This window comes from Rattus norvegicus, chromosome 17, assembly GCF_021556685.1.
Source record: "Rattus norvegicus strain SHRSP/BbbUtx chromosome 17, alternate assembly SHRSP_T2T, whole genome shotgun sequence".
NCBI lineage: Eukaryota > Metazoa > Chordata > Mammalia > Rodentia > Muridae > Rattus > Rattus norvegicus.
In genome coordinates this window covers 83,218,752-83,245,732 of record NC_141550.1, presented here as the reverse complement: position 1 = coordinate 83,245,732, position 26,981 = coordinate 83,218,752, and the positions used below count along the sequence as shown (strand labels likewise).

The window sequence follows — 26,981 nt, the reverse complement described above, 5'->3', positions numbered from 1 at the left end:
ACATATCTATTTTTGTCACCAGTATCCTTCTGTGAATCCCTGTCCACCTGCAGCAAACCAGCTGGGAGCTTTTGTTTGGGGATTTCCCTCCACCATTGTGTCTGTAGTCCCCAAATTCCACTCGGAACTGGCCAGCTGGCTCCACGATGCTGTACATTTCCTTTCTTAGTCAACTTCCTGGTTTTGCTGGGGGACATGCTCTTGTAATGCTCTAAGGACATGGATGTGCATGATAACCTTTGAGGACCTGTATGATTTCTGCTTTATCATAATCATTTGAATCTACATATTAGAGTATTATAGAGTCATAACTTGAAGTTTTCATATTGCTTCTTTCAGTTTGCATCTCTGTTTACATTGGTCTCTGAGTTTCATATTGGATGTTTCTCCAGAGCCCTGTTTGTTCTTCATTCATGTTTAAGAAATCTATCTAAAAAACTGATTGGGTTCTCTGTGTACATACATGAGCCTGGCACCTGGGCTTTATGGAAGTAATTAAGACAGACCTTTCCTTGTACTTATCAATCTGGAAAAGGCCATGGCTTCCGAGCTTTCCTCATCACTTTACAAATTCATTTCTGGAGGAGGATCTTTAAGTCCCATTTCTCTAAATCATTTTTATGCATCAATGCTTACTTTCCTCTTCTGTACTCCAAATAAGCGTGTTAATTGCCTTTCGCCCACCCTATGTGTACTTGAATGCTTGTCCGAATAGGGGGGAAAAACCCCAAGATCTACAGGCAACATGGGTGAGCTCTGAGCTTCCTGCTACTTGAACACCACACCCAGCTGGACTGATGACTCAGATGGAGGAAAGGAAAGGCTGCACCACACAGCCTATGGGGTCATGAGACGAATGTCCCAGTTTGTTCCTCCTCATAGCAATTCTTAAATCCTGTCTTGACTGTCATGTGTCTGCTCCAGCCTTAGGTCTTCTGAGGCTTGCAGTTTCTGCCTACAAAAGACAGTAGAGGACAAGACACGAGGTCATACTCTGGTTGCTTCTAAATGCAGAAAGAAGTCCATATACTAACTGGTTGACCGCACATAGTCTGGTCATTACAGTTCTATGCCACAGTCAGATGCAGAAAGAGGCAGTGAATAGTCATTGCCTATAACGGGTCCTGTCAGCCTTGTAGTTGGTTATAAATAGAATTGATTCTGAGAACACATTACCCACTCCTGTTCATAGAAACATGAAATGTGTATTGTCCTCTGTTGCTTTGCCTTGTGGGAAATTTGGATCCAAATTCAAGTATTCCTAGTTGTTGGATTTTCAACAGACTATAAATCTTTGTACTGTGCTCTCTGCATTTGGGAAATGGATCCCTACAACATGCCTGAGAGCTGGAAGCATGGTAATGATCAGACAGGATAATCTGAGCAGGTAATTAGCAGAGTCTGGCTTTCTATCTGCAGGAAGAGTGATGGAAACATTTCCTCTGCTCCCGTAGCTAGAAGGCATTTTAAATCAGAAACCACCAAAGAGCTGAGTTCAGTCATTAATTACTGTAAATGAAAAAGCTTGCATCCCTGGGAGTATAGTATGTTCTATTTTAACCAAGCTTTTAGCACCGTTATTTCTAATTCTGAGCCATTCAAATCCTTTTTAAAAATAGGAGTATCAATCACGGAGTGAGTTGCTATTTATTTCTTAGAATTGTTTCTGCCTTCTGAAAAGCATTCACAAAACTTTTTCCAGATATAGTCACCCTTTGCCAGCCATCACTAAAGCTGTCAATTATATTTTGATACCGGTAATAACACAGTTTTTAAAAGCCAAGTGAGTAAGAGCACACTGATTGGTTGACCAATGCCAAACAGAATGTCCTGAAAACATACATACAATAACATTATGTGAACTCAGCAAGCAACAGTTAGGAATATCTGTGCACTTACATATATGTGTGCAATAACAATTAGTTTTTTAAAAGGTCATGAAAATGGAGGAAAGTGGGGAAGCCTGTAATCAAGGGTTTGGAGGGCAGAAGAGGCGGGAAAACTGTTATCATTCTATTATAATCAAAAATATAAAAAGTTAAGTCAAATGAGTAAGAATATAGACACTTTAAATCATAAATAATTAAGAAAGAAACATTATAGTTGCAGAAAGATAGATTTATTTTAAGTTACTTTCCAAGGAGCAATGGAGAATTGGCTCAGGGGTTAAGAACATGTACTACTTTTGCAGAGGGAGGAAGCTAAGCTCCCAGTACACCCTTTGGACAGCCACAACTGCCTGTTGCTCCAGTTTCAAGCACACCCAATGCTCTGGCCTCCCGGTCTCTCAGCCCCTGTACTGACGTGCACATGGCCATTACCAAGATATGCACAAGAACATCTAGTTAAAAATAACGAAGTAAAACCACCTAACAGTACTTTTCAAGGTATTTAGAGTAGATGACTGATTATATACAGTTGGAATAACCAAGTCATGCTTCCAAGGCACGACTAAGAAAAACCACACGTCAGTGCACTCTGTGAAGGATAAGAAGGCACAGGGTCATGTTTACCTCACTCGTAGGGCAGTGCCTTCCCTTACAAAGTATGCAGTAGCCGTTCACCTGTCCCACATAGGAGGACATACTTCCTATTCTTTCATTTTCTCAACATTGACCCTAAGGCTCTGTGGCTTACGGTTCTGGGATAGGTGTCTGTATTGGTGACTGTGGTTCCTTTAGTAGGACATGATTCTGGGCCGAGAATGCTCATCACCGGAGGGATATGCAGTAATGTGGGCAGCATAGCTACAAGTCAACCTATTTTTCTACCAGGTATTCAATGGCATTAGAAGCAACTCGCCCCTACTACAGAAACTGTGCAGCCGTGTGAATGTGACCAATGAATTCAAATCTTCAGGAAACACCATGAAAGTGGTATTTTTCACTGATGGCTCCCGGCCGTATGGAGGCTTCACTGCTTCCTACACCTCTACTGAAGATGCAGGTGAAGTAGGATGCTGCAAATTCGCCTCCTCTTGGTCAGACTCCCTCACTATCCCCACAAACACTGCCCCAAATAGCTGAGCCTTCTGTTTTCTCTATAGTGATCAAAAGGTATACTTGGAATCTTTCACACAAGAGCAACATTTAGAACAAATACAACATCTGGTTGGGAGGTGTAGGATCTGAAAGAGGAGAAGCAACCACTGCAGTTTTAGGGGGGAAACCCCTCCATTTTGGTTTTTTACAATAAAAGTTTTTTAGATTATTTTCTAGCACAAGTCCATGTAAAGACACTGAAGAAAACACTTACCTCCTAGGTAACTTATTACCAAAGATTAAATAATTTCACATACAACTGAACATGTGTTGTTATTTTTTGTTCATCTAGTTTATGTGTATTTTCAGTGAAAATAATGAAAGGGTTTCATTTAATATAGATTATCCCCCAAATTAAGCAACATATGGTCTGGATTTAAAGTATCATCTTCCTTTGGGGTCTGCTGTTATTCTCTGAGGGTTTTGTATTTCAGGGAGAATGGAAGTAAATACATCTTTAAATTTTTAAAATGTACTTTATTGGTATAAGAGGCATTTATTACCATATTTAAAAGAGTGGGTTTGTCAACACTTCAGTGTTATATTATCTATTTGATGTAAAAATATTATTGGATCAAATAAAAAATTGTTCATCAAAAGACACTAGGACTTACCAGAGGTTTGGGTATTTTTCTAAATTAAATATTAAATGAATAAGTTTCCAGATTTGGAGAAACCAATGCACAGCCATCTTCCTCATTCTAGAAGGGAAATTCTAGAATTTTCTTCATAAACCTAAAGGGGCATTTTTCTTATAGTTTTCATGTTCTTTGTCTACAAAGCCTGACTACACCTAGAAAAGCTAATTGACATAACATTTATTACATCAGTCATTGTGCCATGATTGTTGGAGTCGTCCTTTATGACGTGGATCTTATTACTCTATCTCTGCCTTTTGTTGCTGCCTTAGTGTGTGGTGGATTTCTTCCAAGTGTCTCCGGTGGAAACTTTTCTTCTCCTGGCTATAATGGAATTCGTGATTATGCCAGAAACCTAGACTGTGAATGGACTCTCAGTAATCCAAATCGGGAAAATTCATCCATAAGTATCTATTTTCTAGAACTTTCTATTGAAAGTCATCAAGACTGTACATTTGATGTCCTAGAGTTTCGAGTAGGTGAGTTCAATGAAATAACATGCTTTCTCTTTTATCTTTATCTTCTTATTCCTGGGCACCGTGGCAGGAGTCAAATGGCTACTATCTCAGTATAGACAATACCGAAGAGCTTTGTCAACACAATGCTGAAATCCTGCATTCCCATATCGGAAGCATGACCTATGAACCATGAATGAAGCGAGTCCTTAGCAAGGAGAACTTCTATCTCAGGTTTCCTGAATGAGAGGGTCACCCAAGTTCGGCTCTAGAGAGTCTCTGTCCTCTCAGGATGTTCCATTGGTCCTCTGAGACTAAGCTCAGTGTGGTCGGATTGCCAGTAGTTTCCAGAACTTGTAGGAGTTACAGAAGGTTGTTTAATTCTTTTTAGGTTAGAGACATTTAAAACCCTCCCAAAGTATACCAATGAGAAGAAGCACATGGGAGGTGTTTGGGGAATGAATCCTCAAAGACATCGTTCTTCTTTTTTTTTTTTTCATGATAGAAAAGGATCATGGCACATCTGGTGAACCAAGCTTTTCCTAAGAAGTTATTTTTTAATTCTGTGTTCATGAACAGTTGATCCCAGTACCTTCTTACAGTTCAGGCACAGATGGTCTAACTCTGCTGCCCTCATTGTCACACTGGTGCTTGCGTCCCAGAAAATAAGTACCAAAACAACAGATGAACAAAATATTATAGGCAATCTATACTATCAAATGTTGGTTGAGTTCTCCTTAATTCCTGATTTTAAAGAAAAGAAATATGAAGGCAAAAGTTAGAGAGCTATACCAATCAGCGGTAGCTGCCCCTTTCTATTATTGGCCTTTGTTATTATTAACATCTTTTATTTTATGGGACTTATTCTTCATGGGTCTCCCATAAATATTACATGGTAGGGACTAGGATAAAATACAGAGGAGAGAACGCTAAAGTGACTACATAGATGTTATTAAATAGCAAGTTAGACTCATTTATTTCTATGCAGAAAGTAATATTTTAATATCCCATGTAGTGGTTGTAATAGTGTAGTGTCGTTGTCAGACTACGTAGCAAGCTGAAGGAATCAAATGGGTTAAAGAATGTGTTTCACTCTCAGGTTTTCAAGATAATTTCCATTCAGTTTTCATAGCAGCCCTGCACCAAGGCCAAAATTGAGAAGACCTGTTCAGTTACCAATGGTCTCTTTTGAGAACATAGAAGACAGAGTTCTTATGAAGGCTTTGGTGTGCTCTGTGGTAACAGATCAGGGATTTTTGCAGGAGACTCATCCCAGCTGTCTGAGGCAAATGAGTCTAAAAGAGGACACGGCCATTAGAGAATGCTCCCCATGAAATGCTGATAAGCATTTACTACCTCTGCCTGTTGCCAGGCCATTCACGGACATAAGGAGAATGGCTGTATATTCAATTTCAGTCGGTTAAATTCAATTTTCTCTGTATTCCTCCTGATTTACAGACAGTAGAAATACTCTCTTCTATTGACTTATAAGGTCAGTGGTGTTCATCTGACAGGATAAATTGGGAGCAGATAAATGTGCACTCTCCAGGAACTCTGCAAATATTAATCATGTTTCTGTGAGAAGCAATCACCATAAAACCTATTCAAGTCAACCCTGGCAGTTTGGGGCCCATGTGCCAAGTGTTCTGTTTATTTGAGGTGATCAAATGCAGCGAAGACTCTTAAGAAGCTTAGGCAATTATCACCTTTATCCTACGAGCACCCTTCTCACAACTATTGGCATTACATTTCTTCCTCCTTTACAAAGCACACAGCGGAAGGAAGTATTAAGTTGGTGGTGCCTCTGTTTAGATATGTGAAAGTTTGTGTGAAGACACAAGCTGAAACAAATTGGCACTGATTGAAATACATCGAGAAGTACTTTCTGTTATTTTTTATTGTTTGGTCCTATTGGTCAAAGATATTTGTCAAAACCCTGTAACCAATGTCACTCTGTATACTGTTTTGTTTAGGGGATGCTGATGGGCCCCTGATAGAGAAGTTCTGTAGCCTGTCAGCACCAACAGCGCCCTTGGTCATCCCCTACCCTCAGGTGTGGATACACTTCGTCAGCAATGAGCGTGTAGAATATACTGGATTCTATATAGAGTACTCCTTTACAGGTAAGCCCTGAAACATAACACAGAGCTATAGAGACTTATTTCTTGGTTTATAATGGTTTCATTGCTAATTTCAATGAAAATTCCCAGGTTAAATTTTAAACCAGTTGTTACTGATACCAAGAAAAGCATTTTATGGGTTTTATATATTTTCCTTTATTCTGGAGACCCTACTATATTCTTATGGTTTTGACCCTTTGATTCTCATTTGTTTCTCTGTGTAGACAATTGTGTCTTCTTCAAGGTGCAGTATTTTTGTTTTATATGGTTTGATTCAGTTCCCAAGTTTGGTCAACTTACATTGATATATTTTTTCACTTGTAAACAGTTCTTGAATTTTAGGATAAATTCTACATGGTCCCAGTTTATGTTTTATTCAGATTACTAATATTAGTTATAATTTGTGTTGGATATGCATGTGTAATGTTCAGAGTTTGTATGTAGAAATTCAGTCCAAGTGGGTAAACTTCTTGTCTTGGTTCCCAGAGGATTTTTTTTTTCTGGTCCCTTTCACAGTTTGTATGTAGAAATTCAGTTCAAGTGGGTAACACAACTTCTTGTCTTGGTTCCCAGAGGACTTTTTTTTCTGGTCCCTTTCACTAACATGGTAATTCTTTCATTGTAAAACTGTTCCCTTGTGTGAAAGTCTAAAGTTACACCTCCTGAACCTGCTTTCTCTCCAAAATCTTAGTTCTGACCCTGAGTCCATGTCTTCGTCTTTTTTCTTTTCTTTCTTTCTTTTTTTTTTTAAAGATTTATTTATTTATTATATATGAGTACACTGTAGCCGTCTGCAGACACACCAGAGGAGGGCATCAGATCTCATTACAGATGGTTGTGAGCCACCATGTGGTTGCTGGGATTTGAACTCAGGACCTCTGGAAGAGCAGTCAGTGCTCTTAACCACTGAGCCGTCTCTCCAGCCCGTCTTTTTTCTTTTTAATATATATATATATATATATATATATATATATATATATATATATATATATATATACTGTAGCTGTCTTCAGACACGCCAGAAGAGGGCATCAGATCCCATCACAGATGGTTGTGAGCCACCGTGTCGTTCTGTGAATTGAATCAGGTCCTCTGGAAGAGCAGTCAGTGCTTGACCTCTGAGCCATCTCTCGAGGACCCCATGTCTTGGCCTTAAACCTCTCAGTCTGCCACACTTTCTGTTTGGCACCGTTCTTCAGTGTTTGAATGGACTTCTTGTTTACGATTTTTAGAAACCCACTTTTCTTTCTATCGAGTTTGACTGGGATCAACATACTTTGCTATAGTTCTGTATACCATTCTTTGTGTTATAACAAGTATCATCGACGTGTGCAAACCTTTCACCCATCCATTCTTTTCCATCCTGTTGAGAAAAGAGTAAAGCGAAAAAGCAATGTTGTTTTGCATTGAACAGCAGGCCATATGATCTTGTAAACCTGCGCCATCTTTTCAAACTGCTACAATAATCTACCCTTTGAAATTCAAGCTCTTGTTATGAAATGATGATATCGGTGATTGAGAGGCACATCATTTCTTCGCGGTACCTATATTCTCACGGTCTGGTGCTCTCAAGAAAAACAAAGTTATTTAAACTTTCTATAGCACATTCTTAGCTATAGACGCTGGATAATTACTCTCCATTCACAGCAAAGATAATCTCCTTTATTCTGTCAAGTTGAGGCTGTCTTTCCTATGGAAATCTATTTGGGAGTCAGTTCATTTGATCCTGTTCTACCCAACTTCATTCTTGTTCAGGTCTGTATTCTTGATTGATTGCTTGACTGATTGTATTTTTACCAGAAAGTTGGATGGTAATAATTAAGTATTGTGTGACAGCAATGTGAGCTTTTTCTTCTCTTTTATTTAGTGGTTTACAAATCTAATTTCAGATTGTGGTGGAATACGGACAGGTGACAATGGAGTGATCTCAAGTCCTAACTATCCAAACTTGTACAGTGCATGGACCCACTGTTCATGGCTGCTGAAAGCCCCAGAAGGGCACACCATCACTGTGAGTTCTTACAGCGGGCTTAAGTCTTGACAGGACTGAATCGGGGAAATAGGATATGTGTGGGGTGTGTGTGTGTGTCTGTGTGTGTGTGTGTGTGTGTTCTTGAGTGTGTTGTGAGTGTATGTGAGTGTGTAAGAGTGTATAAGAGTGTATAAGAGTGTGAGTGTGAGTGTATGTGGGGGTGAGTGTGTGCATGCATGTACATGTGTGTATGAGTGTATGTAAGTGTGCGAGTGTGTAAGATTGTGAGTGTCCAGGTGTTTATAAGAGCATGTGAGTGGAAGAGTGTTTAAGAGTATGAGTGTGTGAGTGTATGTGTGTGAGTGGTATGTGCATATATGTGCGTGTGTGTGTGTGAATTGTGTGAGTGTGTCTTTATGAGTGTTTGTAAGAGTGTGTAAGAGAGTGTGTGAGTGTATGTGTATGTGAGAGTGGGTATATGTATGCGTGTGTGTGTGTGCATGTGTGCCTGTGTAAATAAGTGATTAGACTTTGGGTTTATAATCAGATATTTTTTCTATAAAATCCTTCCTTTAAAGTATATATTTTAACCTACAATTAATGAACAATGTTATCTTTTCTCAAATTAGTAAAAATTAGTAGAAGATAATTTGGCCTCCAGAAAAAAGTGGATTCAGTAATGACAGGAGCTGTCATTTTAGCCTAACAGGTTGCTGGGGTTCCCCCAAATGACTCTACTTCTTGGACAAAACTAAACTCTTTCTAAGTTCACAAGAAAACTTTTAATAAGGAAAACAGAGTGGAGATAAGAGAGTGAAAGAAGAACCAGAAATAGAAAACCTTGTGACTTACAACGAAATGAAATCATTTATAGAAAGCCTGTCTGCCTGGAGGTGGGATGGCTCCTTTCCAGCTCAGTGTGGCTCATTGTGTCTTTTCTCTTCTGCAGCTCACATTCAGTGACTTTCTTCTCGAGGCTCATCCAACTTGCACTTCAGACTCCGTCACTGTCAGGAATGGTGACTCCCCAGGATCGCCCGTCATAGGACGATACTGTGGACAGTCAGTCCCAAGGCCGATACAGTCTGGTTCCAACCAACTTATAGTGACTTTTAACACAAACAATCAAGGGCAAACTCGTGGATTTTATGCAACATGGACCACAAACGCTTTAGGTAAAAAAGAAAATATATATATATATCTTCTCTATATTTAGCATTTATTTTTTTTCAGTGAGACATTTTTTCCTTACCTAGTTTAAAGAATAGTCATTCCTGAAGAGGAGTGGGTTCCAGGACTCCACTCAATACCCAAATTTACAAGTGCTGAAGTTTCATGTACACAATGATGTAGGACTTGTGTGTAATGTAGGTATGAATGTCCTCAGAAAACATTATCTCTAGATTATGTGTAATTCATAATAAAATACATATGTGATATCTATAGTTGCTAAATACCATATGGTCCAGGAAAGGACGACAAGAGACAAATAGTCTCACTCTCAGCTAACAGGAAGAATGTTCAAAGAGCTAAGACAGAGTGTGCATTATGAAGAGTTTTGGTTTATGTGTTGTCCCTGGAGACCTGGTTTGTTATTGAGTAGTTTAAGGATAAAGACAAACAGATGTAATTTGTGTTTTAGAATAAAAATAAGGGCTACTATGGACTATGGATTCTGAATCAAAAGAATACAAGTGATGGGATTTTTTTAAAGGTAGCATTGTACCTATGAAATATGAACATTGTGAAAAGTCTCAGAAACTCTAGGTGCTTGTATTGGATAGTTACTCAGGATTTTAGTAAATTCTAACCATCTCAGGGCAATTCTTCATCATAGAGTTGGTTAACATGAAGATCTCTATAGACTGAGTCCAACTCCTCATTAAGCCATTAGCTTTTCCTGAATTCACCAGAGAGTTACAGAAAAACCACTAGCTCCAAAGCTAAAGAGCCACACAATGTCCCTCCGTTTAAAGTCACTCTGCTCTGAATTCATATTTTTCCTTCTCATCCCTTAGGTATGTGTTTTAGGCTTATTGAAATAACCCTAGACTTTTCTTTCTTTATAGCACTATGATTTATTCAGAACCATAAATCAGTTTTAATATGAATAAGCAAAGACTACTTAGTAGGAGGACCTTCTCCAGTTAAAAAAAACAAAACATTTCATTAGTTCACTGTGGTAAACTAAGATTTCCAAGACTCATACGAGTGTATTCTCATGTGTTAGTAGTAAGAAAATGCAGAGCGAGTGTAGTCTGGCTGTCCATCTACTACACAGTCTTAAGGAAGTAGAAAAGATTGATTGTTTGGAGACAGAATTGGATTAGACTATCAGTTATGATCTGCAGGGCTCAGATCAAGTGACTTCAGATGCGTTAAGTGTGGGTGTACCGAAACAGTGACAGTCGTCCGTTGAAAGCCCTTCACATAATGGGCTCCTGCTTAGTCTCTGCCCCAAAGATGAATCAGATATAAGAAAAGATGAGTTGTGATCTCACATGTAGAAATGTTCTCTGGCCATCTTTGGTTTCCAAAGTCGCTATTTTATCTTGAAGATTAATGTTTTTTTTTCCATGAAAAATTTCCAGGTTGTGGGGGAACATTCCACTCAGCTAATGGTACAATCAAATCTCCTCACTGGCCTCAGACATTCCCAGAAAACAGCAGATGCTCCTGGACAGTGATCACTCACGAAAGTAAACACTGGGAGATTAGCTTTGACAGCAATTTCCGAATCCCCAGCAGTGACAGCCAGTGTCAGAACAGCTTCGTGAAGGTTGGTGCCCACCTTTGTTTAACTGGTTTGGTGAATGGAAGCATTTTGGCCACAGAGAACCCAAGTCATTTCTCGAAGAGAAGAGGGTACAGTTTTGCTGCTTGAAATGTTTCGGTGTAAAAGGAAGGAGCCTCAGCTGTTAGAAGGGAGATTTGAACCCCAGAGTGCACGGCGGAGTGACTAAATTAAGGACATTTTCCTCTGATTTTTCTTAAATTGTCATGAGCACTGATGGGTGGTCTTTCCTTTCTCTTTTATTTCTTCCTTCCTCTTTCCTTTCCCTCCCTCCTTGTTCTTTCTCTTTCTGTTCCTATCTTTGTCTTCCTTTCCAAAAAGAAAGTGCAAATGGTATAAGGTTTCATCACAAGGAAAAATTAATATATGCTATGAAAATTAGAGGAGATTGGAGTAGCCAATGACAGCCTTTATTCTGGACATCAGGAGTCCACACGGTAAAACAACCATGAAAGACACACTTTAAAACTGATGGTAAACAGGAAGGTTAGACAGGCAGCTTCTCTGTTCACGCGTCATGGATTGGCGCTTTCTACTTATATGACCATAACTGTATTGTAAGCTCACTTTAGCTGTGCTATTTTGCATCTTGGATATAGTAGCATGGGGAGACCATGCCTTTTAATGGGAAGACCCATAGGCCCAAGTCCCATTAGCAGGGAATACACTCATCGCTTTCATACTTACCGCCCATGTGCATTTTTATGATTCAATTTAATACTTTGGCTTCAAATTACTCAACTATAAAATAAAGAGGATGATCCCTACTCCAGTAGAGTTGTTTTAAACGGTAGAAATAATATGACATAATCGTATAAATACTACTAGTACTTTGAATATAAAAATTCCTTAATGAATGGAAATGCCCTTTTAAAAGTCAGTGTTATTATTTCATATTATCTCCCAAATTGTTTTATATCACATCTATCTATTCTTCCTATCTAAATGAAAGTCTAATACTAATAAAATATGCACATAATAAAATGGATTTAATATACACTCCCCTTAACTGAGTTTCCTCATGAAACAAGAGAGCTCTCTTTTTATGAGGCGAGTCAATGCAAAGTGTACAAGCTTCAATGACATCTTACTAATTTCTGAATGGGAAACAGTTATTCTGGGAAACCAACTTGGAATCATTCTTCCTTTGGATAGAATAGAAGTCTCTCTGATAGTGTCATATAAGCCCAGTGCCAACCCACATTGAGATCAATTGGTAAAATTGCCTAAAATAAGTAACAGAAGAAACACTATTTCACTGCCTGTGAGACATTTCAGTAGCAAGATTATAATAACTGTGTTATGAACACTTGTTAATGCCAAAGGATGCTTCTTTATAGATGGAAATCATGACTAAAGGGACCCAGGGATAGCAAACTCCTTGGAGTGGGCAGATCCTTAGTGTCTTTGAGTCAAGGATTATTCCCTTTGTAGACAGTAGGAAAAGTAGACAGAACGGTAAAAGGTCCAAAGTCCTTCTTTGTTCAAAAAATCAGAAATATTCTTCTGATTCCCTACAAGAGTACTAGTGGGGAAATCCTACTCAACTCTTCCTCTTTGATGGAGAAATGCACAGAGGTAAAAACATATGAAGGGAACTCTGTAGATTTAGAAAGCATTAACTAGACTAGGCCTGACTTTACACACATGTAACCCTAGCATTCAAGAGTAGAGGCAGGAGGACCAGGGTGTCCAACTCATTCTTGACTACATTAGAAGTTTGAGGACTGCCTGATCCACACGACACACTGTCTCAAAAAATAAAAGTAAGAAAATACAAGAAGCACCCCAGAAGTTCCATAAAGACCTAGGTGAAGAAAAGTATACCACAGATCTTCAGAAAATCCAATCACCGTTGGAAACAGAGCCCGGAAATATGTTCCAGATTATGCATTGAACATAAGCATGTGACACTGTTCTAGACAAACAAAGACTATTACACACTGAGTGAGGAAAACTTATCAAGTTATCTCAACCCTGGGATGACACAGATGTTGGACATGTGTGACAAGGATGTTAGTACTGCCGTCATCAAACCTCCTCAGGTATCGCCAAAGAGTCCTCTTTAAAGCTTTCTCATGACAAATAAGTAATAAACATCTTGACAAAGAAACATCTTGACAAAGAAATGGTGTTTTGATGAGGAACTAAAAGCAAATTATAGAACTAAAAACAATGCAATAGAAGTAACTTTAATCTCAATAGTTAAGTGGAGATGACAAAGGTAAGTTTGAAGACAGAACAACAGAAGTCACTGCTTGGAACAATAAAGGGAAAATCGACTTTAAAATAGCAATCAAACATGAACAGAGCCTTTGGGGCCCATGAATAACAACAAAATACCCAACAGTTCTATCACGGTAGTTTTAGAAGGAAAGAAAACAATTCAACTGACAGATAGTCAAAGAAATAATGAAGTTCTGAAATAAAAGAACTGTCAGCAAGAAAATTTAGCATCTCAAAAATGACTCAATGTACAAGGGAGAATTTAAAAATTCCCATACAAAAAGGAAGCCCATAGAAAATATCTGTAAGGTACTTACCATTAACGATTGCTTAAGGGAATGTATTTAAACGAGATAAAGTGGTGTGGAGAGGAACCTTGGAGTACAAGGGAAAAGGAGGGAACCAAGAACTGAGCAGAAATGTGTGCTTCAGTTAGAACATGCCTTCCCATATAAACTTATGGCCTCTATTTAGTAATTTAAACGGAAGACTATAATGGTGTCTGACAATGGAAAGTGGGAAAGGCACCCAAGTGCAGGCTGCATTTCCACGCTCCCCTCCAAACGGCCCCAGGTGAACGTCCGTGTAAACGTCAGCAGTCGTGCATGTTCACTTTAACGCCCAGGATAATAACAACTAACGCACAGGTAGGAAGGCCTAGGAGAAACAGTGCATTCCAATGTATATCTAGGAAATCAAGAAAAAAGACACAGCGGATCGAGGAGTAGAGGAAGAAAATAGAACCCAAGCAGAAAATTGAGACCCCAAGAGAGAGAGAGAGAGAGAGAGAGAGAGAGAGAGAGAGAGAGAGAGAGAGAGTTAAATAACTTAGTTACACCAGGTTATTGAAGCCCATATTGGTAGGTTGAAAGAAAAGGATTTAAAATGATAAAACATGAAAACATTAATTAAAAAAATCAGTACTGGCCATATTAACACCTGCTAAAATGGAGTTCAAAGCTAAAAATAAATCGCTGTGGAATAAAATAATCAGTCTACCAGGAAGATGAAATGTGTCTAAACGTCCATTCATGAAGAAATAGAGCCAGGAAAGATGGGGAACAAAACTGGAGAGAGCTATGAAGATAGCTTTACAGTCGGGTTACGATTTCCACACTCGTTCTCCTCAGTAACTCATAGGGCATCCAAATAACAACTTACCAGGGTGAAGTGAACTCTGAAACCATGAAGCATTAGGATACAAAGGGCAGATGTAAAAGAAACTATACATCAGCAGTAACATATACATTTCAGGATGTCTTTGTCACATACCAGGACAGACCACACGCTAAGATTAAAAAAAAAAAAATCAAAGTTCTAAACTGCGAAGAATATTTTCTCTGATGGGATAAGGGTAAGGGCAAATTACAAAGCAATAGTAGAAAAAGGGTGAGCAGTCAGCTAAAACAACCAGCCAGAGTGAATGTAGAAATCAAGTCTTTAATCGCTTCCTGAACTGTCACAGTCAAGAGGTAAAAGGGGCAAAGATGTGGGCTCTTCCCGACTTACTTTTTGATAAGAACCTGGTGAGGGTCAAGTAGTCAGAATAGAGAGAGAACTGATGCATGACTGTCTGAGCCCCAAAGGCAGGCAGAAAATACTCAGTACTGAGTGAAGAGTGGAAGGAAACATTTCTAATTCCCTCCTTTGCCCTCACAGAGAGGTCTTAAAGGTGCCCTGAATGTCTCTGGCTAGGGGCTGCTGAAAAAGAGACCTCCTGGGGAAGGTGCCTGCCGTAGGAATGCACCAGAGTGTGAGAGTGTACCTGGCCACCAGGGCCTCAGTCCCACGCAGCAACTCACTTCAGAGATGGGAACACGTTGGCTGCAGGAAAGTTATAGGAGGACGCTGGGCTTGGCAGGGAAAATTTTTGTTACTGCCATTAGTCAGGTCTGAAACCACAGAGAGGATTTTGGCAAATCCTCTCCTCAAATCTCTAAATACACGGATATCAAACACCTTAAAATAAGCCATGGGTCAGAGATGAAGTCTCAAAGGAAACTCAAAAGCACACAGAATGGAATCAATGAAAATAAGACCATTCAGGTATATTGATTATGGCAAAAACTCCATTGAAAAGTGACTTGATAACACTAAAGATTTTGTGTTCCTTTTAAAAAAAAAGTCAAAGCCATCAGTCAAGAAAAATAATGATAACAAGAGAAAGCTATGAATTTGACAAGAGGAGTAAAATAAAAAAAAAAAACCAATAAGATGGATCAATCTATTGCAAGACTGACAAAAATCAAAAGTGCAAACACAAATCACCGGTATTGGATAGGGTTGAATTAAGAGACATCAATATGCTCCTGCCACCCCTAAGAGTTTTAGGAGGAGCTGTACACAGCGTCCTTGGCTCATTTCCTTTAGTCACCGCCTTCCAGACTGAATGAGACTACTTTCATGGCCAAATGCCCTTGTAGAAGACAAGACCAACCAGAAGTAACCGATCGTTCCTTAAAACCTCTCTGCCCAGCTCTACAAAACCAATCACAATCTTCTTACAGCAACCAAAATGAGATTAAGCCACTCAAAAACCAGGTTCGAAAAAAAAAATTCCAGACTTGCCCATGACTTACTTAATCTTATTTTTTTATGGAATACAGTTATTTTCAAGCCTAAATATGGTAAGACATTGACGGGTGAAAAACAGTATTAAGTCATGTTTTTGACCCCAACAGGTTTGGGAAGGAAGGTTGATGATCAATAAGACCCTGTTAGCCACGAGCTGTGGAGATGTGGCTCCAAGTCCCATTGTCACATCAGGGAACATTTTCACTGCTGTCTTCCAATCTGAGGAGATGGCAGCCCAGGGCTTCTCTGCATCCTTCATTAGCCGTAAGTAACAATGCAATCTAAAGTTCTGTGGAAGGAGGGAAATAGTGAGAGAGCCACATCAAGAGTGGCTCGGTAGGGTCCCCGGAAGAAACATTGGAAAACCACCTAATTCTGAAGGAATGTCCTTCCTTCAGTAGTCAGTAAGATACAGGCATTGCAGTCCATGCCTACCTCTTGATAAGGAAAAGGAAGGGAAGACTGGACTGTGGAATGAATTTAGGGGGAGGGGTTCAAGAGCAAGTCAACTGAACACAATTCAAGAGGCTCCAGTCCTCTGCTGAGCACAAGTTAGGTCCCTGGCACCTGTAGCCATTTTCAAGTCTGAGGTGCTGTGGCCTGTGCACTGACTGAAACAAATCAGGTGTTCACTGTTTGCAAGGCACTGTTCAGGGAAAAGCTTGAGGAAAGGAACTGGAGGGAACCATGTAGTCAACGGATGTTTCAGACAGGAAGAAAAAGACAAGGGGATGGAAAGGGAGTGATGATGGCCAACTTCAGATCTCGCCTGGCTATTCAGATGAGCTGTCCGTACATGCGTGTGTGCGCGTGTGAGTGTATGAAAGAAATGGCGGAGGGAGAGATGTTCATTTACTCAGTATAACAAGTATAAAAGGATACATGTATTGTCATGATTCTCAGGTCAGAGAGTGACATAAATTAGAAGTATATGAAAACAAGTGTCACTTTAGTAATGCAAAGGTATTAGGTGTTTCTCTCTCTCTCTCTCTCTCTCTCTCTCTCTCTCTCTCTCTCTCTCTGCAATGCTATGGTTGAACCTAGGGCTTTATATATGCCAGATAAACACTAGTACAGAACTACATCCCCAGCCCTTTCTTTGCTGCTTTTTAAGTTTCGGCACAGCATCTAGCTAGATGCCTATGCTAGCCCTGAACATCCAGTACAGGAAGCTCAGGCTTGCCTTGGACCTACACTCTTAACTGCTTCTGGAAGAGCTGGGAGCAGAGGTGTGTGCTAATACACATGCCTTGTGTATCTGTGTGTCTGACACCCGGAATTCATGTGAGAATCTGATAAATATGGGCTAGTAAATAAAACTAGCTTTGAAAAGCAATTAACGTCGTTATTATGATTGGATTCTTCCTGAAAGTAATAGTTTTCTCATAAGACAATTAGAAAACACTTTATAAACTCTCAAAGTGATTAACATAATACTTTTGAAATAAAGTATTAAGTAATATTCAGGCAGACTTCGCTTCGTATGTGTGTTCATGTGCATGTTTTTGCTTGTTCCTGTGTGTAGGTATATATTGTGTGTATGTGAGTGCACAAGACAAGCTCAGGTATTCGTCAGGTGCTACCCACCATTTTGTTTTGTTCTGTTTTGTTGATGAAGACTCTGAAATTGGCCTGGACCTTACTATATATGCTAGAGTGGCTGGCCAGCCAGGGGTCCTGCCTCACTCTCTCTCCCTACAGCTGGAATCCTAAAAGCACACCACCACGTCTGAGTTTGGTTTTGCCTTGATTCTAATACTGAGCTCAGGTCTCTATGCTTGCAGGGCTAACACTAAACAGACTGAGTCACCTACCCAGTCCTGAAAATTGCTTTCATCTTGTGTTGTTTCTTTACATGAACTATGTTTAACCTGTGATCATTTTTCTTTTAAAAATATCGTGAGATTTGAAGTCTGTCATGTGGCAAAATATCTACTACTTAGCATCTAAAATTCCTCATGATATTCTAAAACATGATTTTATTTTGCACACATGTTTACTGATGAATCAAAGACTCCTCTAGGTGCTCTTCTTCATTTGGAGTCTCTCTGGAGACTTCGTGAAACGGAAGTCATATCCTTTTTTTTTTTTTATGAAAAAGGTGCTACAGATGATAATGAATATCCCGATTTTGTTTTTATTCTCCTGCAGGGTGCGGACGCACATTCAATACCTCCACTGGTGACATCATCTCTCCAAACTTCCCGAAGCAATACGACAACAACATGAACTGCACCTACCTCATAGACGCTGACCCTCAGTCTCTGGTCATCCTGACTTTTGTGTCCTTTCATTTGGAAGGTATATTCATTCTTTTCTAAAAATTAATTAATGTTAGCTGATAAAAGTCATATATCTACACTGTTGACATAGGGTGTTTGTAGAGGTTTTGGTAAAGGGATAGATTACGACATGGCCATGTGAATCTAGTTAAAACATCTACTAACAAACCACAATGTCTTGATCTTGAGGATATGGAGACTCTATTCCTTTAGCAATATTCAGGTAGATAATGCACCCTTATTAATATAATCCCTGTACCATAGATTTTTTGGAGTTATTCTTTTTGCAAGATAAGGTCAAGTACTGTGATCTCTGATAGACATCTTCCCTTCCTGGCCTTTAGTAACCAGTGTTCTGCTCTACAAGTGCAGTGCTGTTAGGTTTCACAGAGAGGTGAGAACGTGTGCAATAGTTTCCTGTGTATGACTTCTTTCATTTAGCGTAATGCTTTAAAATCCATCCATGTTGTCACCAACTACAGTTATGTCCTTCTTGTAAGGACAGGACAGTGGTCCATTGTGTTCTTTCGTCCACCCGTCCATCCATCCGTCTGTCCGTCTGCCTGTCTGCCTGTCTGTCTGTGTCATTCTCTTGATTCACCAGGCAAAGGACATTTGGGTTGATTTCATGTCTTGGCTATTATGGATAATCATGCAGCAAACATGGAGGAACAGGTCAGTCTTCATCACACTGACTTCACTTCCTCCTCGGGTGTATGCCCAGAAGTGGAGTTACTGGATAATAGCATATGTCTATTCTTAAATTTTTGAGAGGGCCCTCTTTTCCTTCATGGCTGAAGTAATTTACATTCCCATATATTCACCATTACTCAACTTTTGTCTTTTGATAATATCCAAGGATTCAGTTTATCTCAGGCAAGTTACAAATAATCAAGTGATTAATGAGAGAGAGGTGTGTAGGCAGAATGGTCTAAAACGTCCCCTTGAAGATATTAATAAACACCTTTTGAAATGTAATGGAAGTGGAAATAAAATTATACCCTTTTATCTTCATACCGAAGATTGAACTTGGGGCCTATTGCATGAGCAGCAAACACTCTGCAGACAAGCTATAGCCACACCCATTACTTTTTATTGTGAAACAAGGTGTCATTAAGCTGCCCAAGCTGGTCTTGAGTTTTGATGTAAATCAAGCATGCCTCTAACTCCTGCTTCAGTCTGCAGAGAAGCCAAGGTCACAGGCCTGGCTTCCTTATGGTTTTTAAAAAAAACATCAGTACCATATTATATATTCTATGAAGAACTGAAAAAATATAATAACTTTAAAGAGAAAGGCACCACATAAAATTGCTTAAGGATAATGCATCTGAAACCTGTTAAATTTTAACAGAGCATCATATTTTTCAAGCACAGGGCATTGGACTAAGGGATGTACATCAAGATTGGCAAGTGATCTGCTCAAACTAGCAAAATGCCTCAGCCTCCCAAGTAGCTGGGATTATAGGCCTATGCCATCAGGTCGTGCGCATTGGTTTTAATGTATTCCTTTCTGTACTTGACACACATGCATATAAATACATACCTACAATCTCTGTAAACTGGCCAATGAGAGAAGTGATCCTTCGAGTCAGAATGGGCAGTCAATCCATACTGAATGAGTGAGTGGGTAGACAAGATTAGGATCCATTCTGCTTTCCTGAAATAGCACCATGGGATATCCCTTCATATGTGTTCTGTGAGCACCATCCCCCATGTTCAGATTCCCCAGTGGCAAAGTGTCCAAGCACACACTCTACCCATTTCTCAACTCCAAGGACAGGGCTGTTTGCCCAGTAAGGTTGTTAGTGTAAGCTAGGCTGTGACAGCTAATATACACTAGATGTTTGGTGAAGACGATAGAAATCCCTTCCAATAGGTGTGTGTTTTTGCCTACTCAGGGTCATAGTTTCACTTTCTCACAAATCAGCTATCTATAAACTTCAATTAATCTGTCATTACGCCAACATATTTCTGTATGTTTGAGTCTGAGAGGATACAAGAGCACATTGACCTAGTGTGAGACCAAGAATCAAACTCAGCATTGGTAATGTTTCCCTGCAGTGTGTGACTTTTGGTTTAGCAATCTTATACATTTTTGATAACTAAATAAATTTCTATAGACTAAATAAAAAAACAAACCACATACAAAACATTGCGTATTCTGTGATTTCATTTGTGAGAAAAGTTCAGAATAATGAAATCACACACAGAGAAAGTAGTCTCATGGGCCAGGGCCACAGTACAAGGAGCAGAGAGCTAGGGATTGATTCTCAATGGGTGGTGTCAGAATGTAGAATTGGGAAGGCTATTAAATTCTTACAGTGCTATGGGAGCATCAACCGGGAATACTTTGCCCAAGAGCCTTTGGGGAAACCTGGAAAATACTCAGTTCTAGTATCTCAAACTCTGTAAGTTTGTTCTCACAAATAAGAGACTTCAAATATTTATATACAACGATGTATCTTTTACAACATGTTTAGTTTCATGAGTACATTCGTAAAATGTTTTAGAGGACAACATGCTTACATATGATGCTTCTCTATGTTAATAAGAATCAGGTTATAATGACTGTGTTTCTATGATGTTCTGAGAGTTGACACCTACATAAAAATGTGTGCAACAGGGGCAAACGTCTTCTTAATGCCTTTGGAAGCTGCTTTATGTTGTCTTGCAGGAGGGGAGATAGAATGCACCTTTTCTTTAAGTTAGAAGACGACGTTGATATAAATTTACAATCACTAAAGCCCTGAAATTGATGTTCTGCATGAACATTGGAAATGGTTGTCAGGAACTATCAGGGGGTTCCTCATGTTCTGCTCACGGTCATTCTTATCTGTATCCAGGCGCTGTGTGACATTTTTCTTAAGAGCAGCAATATTGACATTGTGGGCTGCATGGGTTTTTATGTTTGTTTGTTTTGTTTGCTCTGTTTTGCTTTATGGAAAGTCTTCTCAGTGTTTAGGAATGGCCCCACGAGTGTTTAAGTCCATCTACTGGCTTCCCTGTCCTCTATCCCATTCTCCTACATGACAGCAAAAATTATCTTCAGATATCACTTTGCATAACCTCTGGGAGGCAAGTTGCTCTGGTTGATAATTCCTGGGTAATCAGAATGGTTCTGTATAGGAAGGGAATTCTGAGTAGCAACTAGATAGAGTTCTGTCTGCTTTCTCTTGTCTGCTCATGTTTTGCCTCTTGGGGAAATATTTCCTGTGGAGCTGAAGTCACATAAAGAAAATCGTTTCCTAATTTTGTTTGTGATTTCTACGTCAGTTACAGAATCGTAGTATTTTGTCTGCATTTCTGCTCTGATGCTAGTCGTTCTGTGCTCTTTGTAGATCGCTCAGCTATCACCGGAACCTGTGATCATGATGGCTTGCACATCATCAAAGGTCGTAACCTCTCTTCCACTCCTCTCGTGACCATATGTGGTTCTGAAACTTTGCGTCCCCTCACTGTGGACGGCCCAGTGTTGCTCAACTTCTATTCTGATGCATACACCACAGACTTTGGCTTCAAGATTTCCTACAGAGCCATCAGTGAGTGCTGCTGTCCTTTGGAATTTTCTTGTCTTGTGTAATTTGCCATAAGTAGTTTTTGTTATTATTCATCATGTGTCGCCAACTTGAAGGTTCAGAAATATTAAGACTGAAAATGATTAATTAGGCACATGGTAAAAAAATAGTTAATTTTCTTTAAAATAAATCATTGGAGGCTGTGGAGATGATTCTGTGACTAAAAGAACTTGCTGCTTTTTCAGAGGACCTGGGTTTGGTTCCCACTACTCAGATGGCCTTAAATGCCCTTTTCAGACCTCCGTGAGTACTGTATGCATGTAACACACACACAGACAAACAGGCATACAGACGTGCATAAATTTTAAAATACATATTTTTTTAAAAATAAAATAAAAATTGACATTTCCCCCTGAAATTTGGCTAAAATTACCCTCTGAACATAAAACAGAGAATTGAGATTGATTTTGTGACAGAAGCTTATCCTACACAGCCACTTCAGTGAAACAGGCACACAAAACCGTTCCTGAGTTTGTTCTGTCTTTGCTTAACCACACGAATGGCTAATGGTAGGAAAGGAAGTTGTTTCTCCTCATGAACTTCATGAGAATACGACCTGGTGTTTATGCATGTAAAGAGTCTCATGATTTGTTCTCCACAGCTGGGGTCTAGTTCCTGATCCTCAGTGACTAAAAAGAATGATTTTCTGATGCTTTTTATGCCAGATTGCATCAACAGAATAAAATGCATCTCCTCTTGTGCTCTGAGATGAAGAGGAAGAGGATTTGTTTTATTCTTTTAGTTAACTAATTAGCTAATTGGATAATTTGAATAATTAGGCCCCTGATGTATATTTTGCTTTTTTACCCCTTAGTGTCTTAAAGTGTGACAAACACGGTTCTATCAACCCCTTTAAGTCTTATTTTAAGAATATTGTTGCTACTGGCTTCAAGTCTTGGCAGTTTGTGGAGATGGAAGTTGTTTGGGCACTGATAAGCTTTCAGAGATCATGTAATTAGCCTCAAAGAAAATAGAGCGGTTGCCACCCAAGCTGACATTTAATTCATGAGCTGTACCCAGGGGTCTGAATGCATGAAGACTTTTGGCACAGAAAAGAATATGCCCAGTAATGGGCAGAGTTGAGGCAAAACCAAATAAACAAAAACCTTAAATAACAGCCACAGATTTTGTCTAATCGTGGAGATATGTTGGTGGAGTATGTTCATTGGTAACCATAGAAACATAATCAAAATATACAAGCTTCCTGTAATTTTAGAATCATAAAACAAATAAACATGCTCCAAGAATACCAGCATTAGGTGGGAATATCTGATCCTTCCTAGATGAAAGCTACACAAAGACAATACCTTAATAGTCATAATGGAAATTTTTATTATATTTTGTAGTGATTACATTGTTGACTACGGAGTACTGCAAAGGGCTGTTAATGGCTGGAGTTAGATCAGGGAGTAGGCCAAACATCCTCATGCTTATTGAAGACAAATGACACAAAAAATTTACATAAGCATAAACTCTATCAGTCTCACAACTAAGTAAAAATCTGTAGAACCCAAGAGCGAGACATTTGAACCACAGAAGTAACACTTTACCCTGTGAGTGTCTATCCCTACTGGAGAGGACCAGATCCATGGTTTCAGATTTCTGCATTGTAGGCTCCCCTATGAGGAGAACAAATAGAGTTCTGCCTGCTGTCTTTGAGCATCCCGTTGCCATGTCATCTGTCAACCAGTCATTTAGAGTGAGAGGCAGACATCCCAATACATGAAGCCTTCTTTCCTTTTGCACTCACACTGTTTGTCTTGGATTTATTACCTTCCAAAATGTGCCTTAAAATATACTTCTACATTTCTTTTCCCTGGAAAGGTCAAATTTATTTTTAAACACAATGAAGGAGGTTAGGTCATCTGAAGAGCAATCAATATGAACTCTGTCAGGAGACAGTAAACAATAGCTTAGACTATCCCCAAAATGATTTGCTTATGTTGTGAATTACCACCTTCTGCACGCTCCCTTGTCTTCTGTTCTAGCCTGTGGTGGGATCTACAATGAATCCTCTGGAATCCTCAGGAGCCCTTCCTACTCATACAGCAACTACCCCAACAACCTCTACTGTGTCTACAGCCTCCATGTTAGAAGCAGCAGAGTGATAATAATTAGGTATGTAAGAAAAAAAAAAGGGTCTACATTAGAAAATGTCTTCAGCTCTGTTCACAGGAAAGCTGCCTTGCTGACAGTATGAGTTCTCATGGTGGCTTAGCTGGGATCTAGAGAAAAGCAGAGGGGTCCCACATGGCAGGACAGCCCCCACCCTCCACCCAATCCAGTAGAGATTGAGGTGAAAACAGAAGCTTCACCAGTTAAAACAATCCTTGTAATTTCTCAACAGCTGTGAAGGAGCGTCTTACAGTAGCTATCAGTTTACAAGCCTTTCTTAAAATCAAAGAAGATATGACGGGTTAGGACGAAGAGTTGCCATTTGCTAAACATTTACTGTACATGAGAAGTTCTGCTCAACACTTTCCTTTAATGTTTTTTGTACTGTTAAAACATCATGAGAAATATACATGTGTATTTGTGTATGTGTCCCAAAAGGGCTCACATCTTCTCTAAGGTAACACATATTTAAATGAAGAGTAAAAATCTGGGTTCTCATTTACTGTTTCCCAAAGCCAATGTCCTATCTTATCTCCTGAGGATAAACTTAGTCCCATAAAGTTTATTTTTATTTGCTAATCAAAGCAACTCTAAATTGTTGCTTTACATAATATTGCCTTGGTTAGGGTTTCCACTGCTGTAAAGAGACACCATGACCAAAGCAACTCTTATGAAGGATAGCATTTAATTGGGGCTGGCTTATAGTTTCAGAAGTTCAGTCCATTATTATCATGGCGGGAAGCACGGCAGCATCCAGACAGGCATGATACTGGAAAAGGAGCTGAGAATTGTACATCTTGATCAGAAGGCAGCCAGGAGAAGACTGACTCACAGGCAGTTAGGAAGAGGGTCTCATTGCCCACCCCCACAGTTACATATTTCCTCCAACAAGACTCCAAAAAGGCCACATCTCCTAATAGTGCCACTCCTTGTGCCAAACATTTTCAAACCACCGCAGCTATGTCATTTGTAAATTATCTGTCTAATTCTACTTATTTCAAGCAAGACTGATAAAGAAAATGCAGCCCCCATTACCCAGAAGTCTAAAGTGTGAGTCTTCTTTCTCTTAACATGGTTTATTTCAATCTCACTGATACCTGAAACTTCTAGCCTGTGAAATGAAATCGGAGGATACTTGATTAGAGTACAGAATTTTCTACCTAGAAGCTTGACAAGCTGTGACAATACCCCTCCATCCCCTATTTGTGACTGATAGTTTATGAACTCTGAGGCTTACTGTCAGCATTTGTGTGGCCATTTTGGAAGAAGGAGACAAGAGACTGGAAGAACCATAACTAAGCTATATGAAACCAGATTTTCTTCCACTTGTCTTAATGTTTTCCCCATAAATAAATAATAAAACAACACTGTCACTTATCATACAGCACAAGGAAGAAAGGAGGATTTTAGGAGTTACACGCAGGTAATGGTAAGATGTGCTGAAAGGAGTCAGGTTTCTTAGAGGTGCAATTGCCCTCGTTAAGACAGTACCCTCTACCTGTGCTCTAAATGTGGGAGATCACATCAAAACAGGACATGTAGCAGCTTGAGGTTCAGCAGGAGAGACAGGGTGAGATACGATGATGGGGATCAGGGAGGATCAAAAATATGACCAAAGCACATTATGTAGATATGAAATTGTGGTATCTAAAAATTGAACTCTATTGAACATAGGCCCAGATTATCTGGAAGCATAGAACTGTATCTTACTCATTTTTATATCCCCAGTTCCTACCACAGTTATCAGTTATAATAGCTACCAAACAAATACTGCCTTCAGTCCATCAGTAATGTCTTATTTACAAGATTCCTTCCCCCGAGAAGCTCGAGGACTGTGTTGTCAGGTTTTTGCTTTTCTTCTTTATCATTACCAGAACTACAGGTGTGGTTTAATGGGCACAGAAGAAGACATAAGCAATAACCAGGTACCCTTTACAGGTTCAATGATTTCGATGTGGCTCCTTCCAACCTTTGTGCACATGACTTCCTGGAGGTGTTTGATGGTCCCAGCATTGGAAATCGATCTCTTGGAAAGTTCTGTGGTTCCACGCGTCCACAAACTGTTAAGAGCACCAATAGCAGCCTGACCCTGCTGTTCAAGACAGATTCTTCTCAAACAGCAAGAGGTTGGAAAATATTTTTCCGGGAGACAATAGGTGAGCATATGAGATGTGAAAGTCTTTTTCTTATGACTTCTTCTTCTCTGCTGTATTTAATTCCCATTCCCTCTGCCCCCAGCTAACCACAGTTGATTTTTTTATAAATATATAGGAGGCCCAAACAGAAGGCAGCATTGGCTATGGTCCATTTATTCTTAGAGAGATAAAGACTCTTGGGAATTTCAAGAACTGACTTTATGACTGTAAAAAAAATAAAATAAAATAAAGGAATGCTTCAAGAACCCAACACCTAAGAAAAGAACTTAGTACAGAGGTCTTGATAGGACATGGCCTAGGCTCTAACTTCCACAAGTGGGAATGGAGGTAGAGAAAGGACCAAAGCCCCCATAGGTCCTTAGAAAGAAAAATTAATCAGAGATATAGCATCTGAAGCTTGATGGAACACTACTAGGGCATGCAAGTTGAGAATGAAGTCTTACACTCAATTTGCTGAATGGTGATACCTTAGTCTATGTTCTCCAGGGAGAATGTTGTATCAAGTTGCCTTATTTGTAGTTGTCAAGGCCTGACAGATACTTCAGTGGAGATTCTAGGAGATAGTTGAAAGGCATTTGGTCTGGAAATGGTGGTCTCAGACTCATATGAGATTGCAGGGATGGCTGTGTGTGAGGATGAACTGAAACCAAGAACCCAGCTTATGGCCACAGCACATGAAAAGTTATTATCTATGTAGGATTAGTCCAGGAACACCCATCCTTTCAAATAAAAGGCACTTAATCAGTTCTCTGTTTGTACCAGTTGCTTCAATGGTATAATTTCTATTCGACTCTGGGAAATGTTTTGATTTTTTTTCCTTGACTATTGATGTGATTGATGTTCTGAGATCTAATGGAGCTTCAAACAAACCCCATACTCTGAGAAGATGCAGAAAGGATGTGAGGGAATTTCCCACAGAAAATCATCTGGGCTCTTGTTTCCGGGCCTAGCTTTCCCCATTCACCTTCATCTCTGTGATCTGAAAACGAAGAACACTTCAAACATCGTTTTGTTTTCTGTGTTAGGCTCCCCT

The 26,981-nt window shown here is 39.5% G+C and overlaps 1 protein-coding gene across 1 annotated transcript in view; it reads left to right on the top strand.

Annotated features, from left to right (window-relative positions):
• The window catches only part of Cubn (cubilin), a 208,006-nt gene that overhangs the window by 154,906 nt on the left and 26,119 nt on the right, over positions 1 to 26,981 (top strand). The window contains 11 exon segments of the mRNA NM_053332.4: positions 2,775 to 2,946; positions 3,952 to 4,158; positions 6,108 to 6,257; positions 8,144 to 8,265; positions 9,176 to 9,401; positions 10,818 to 11,005; positions 15,928 to 16,084; positions 17,972 to 18,121; positions 21,441 to 21,641; positions 23,666 to 23,795; positions 25,731 to 25,948. Of these exon segments, the coding sequence (NP_445784.3) occupies positions 2,775 to 2,946; positions 3,952 to 4,158; positions 6,108 to 6,257; positions 8,144 to 8,265; positions 9,176 to 9,401; positions 10,818 to 11,005; positions 15,928 to 16,084; positions 17,972 to 18,121; positions 21,441 to 21,641; positions 23,666 to 23,795; positions 25,731 to 25,948 (1,921 nt within the window).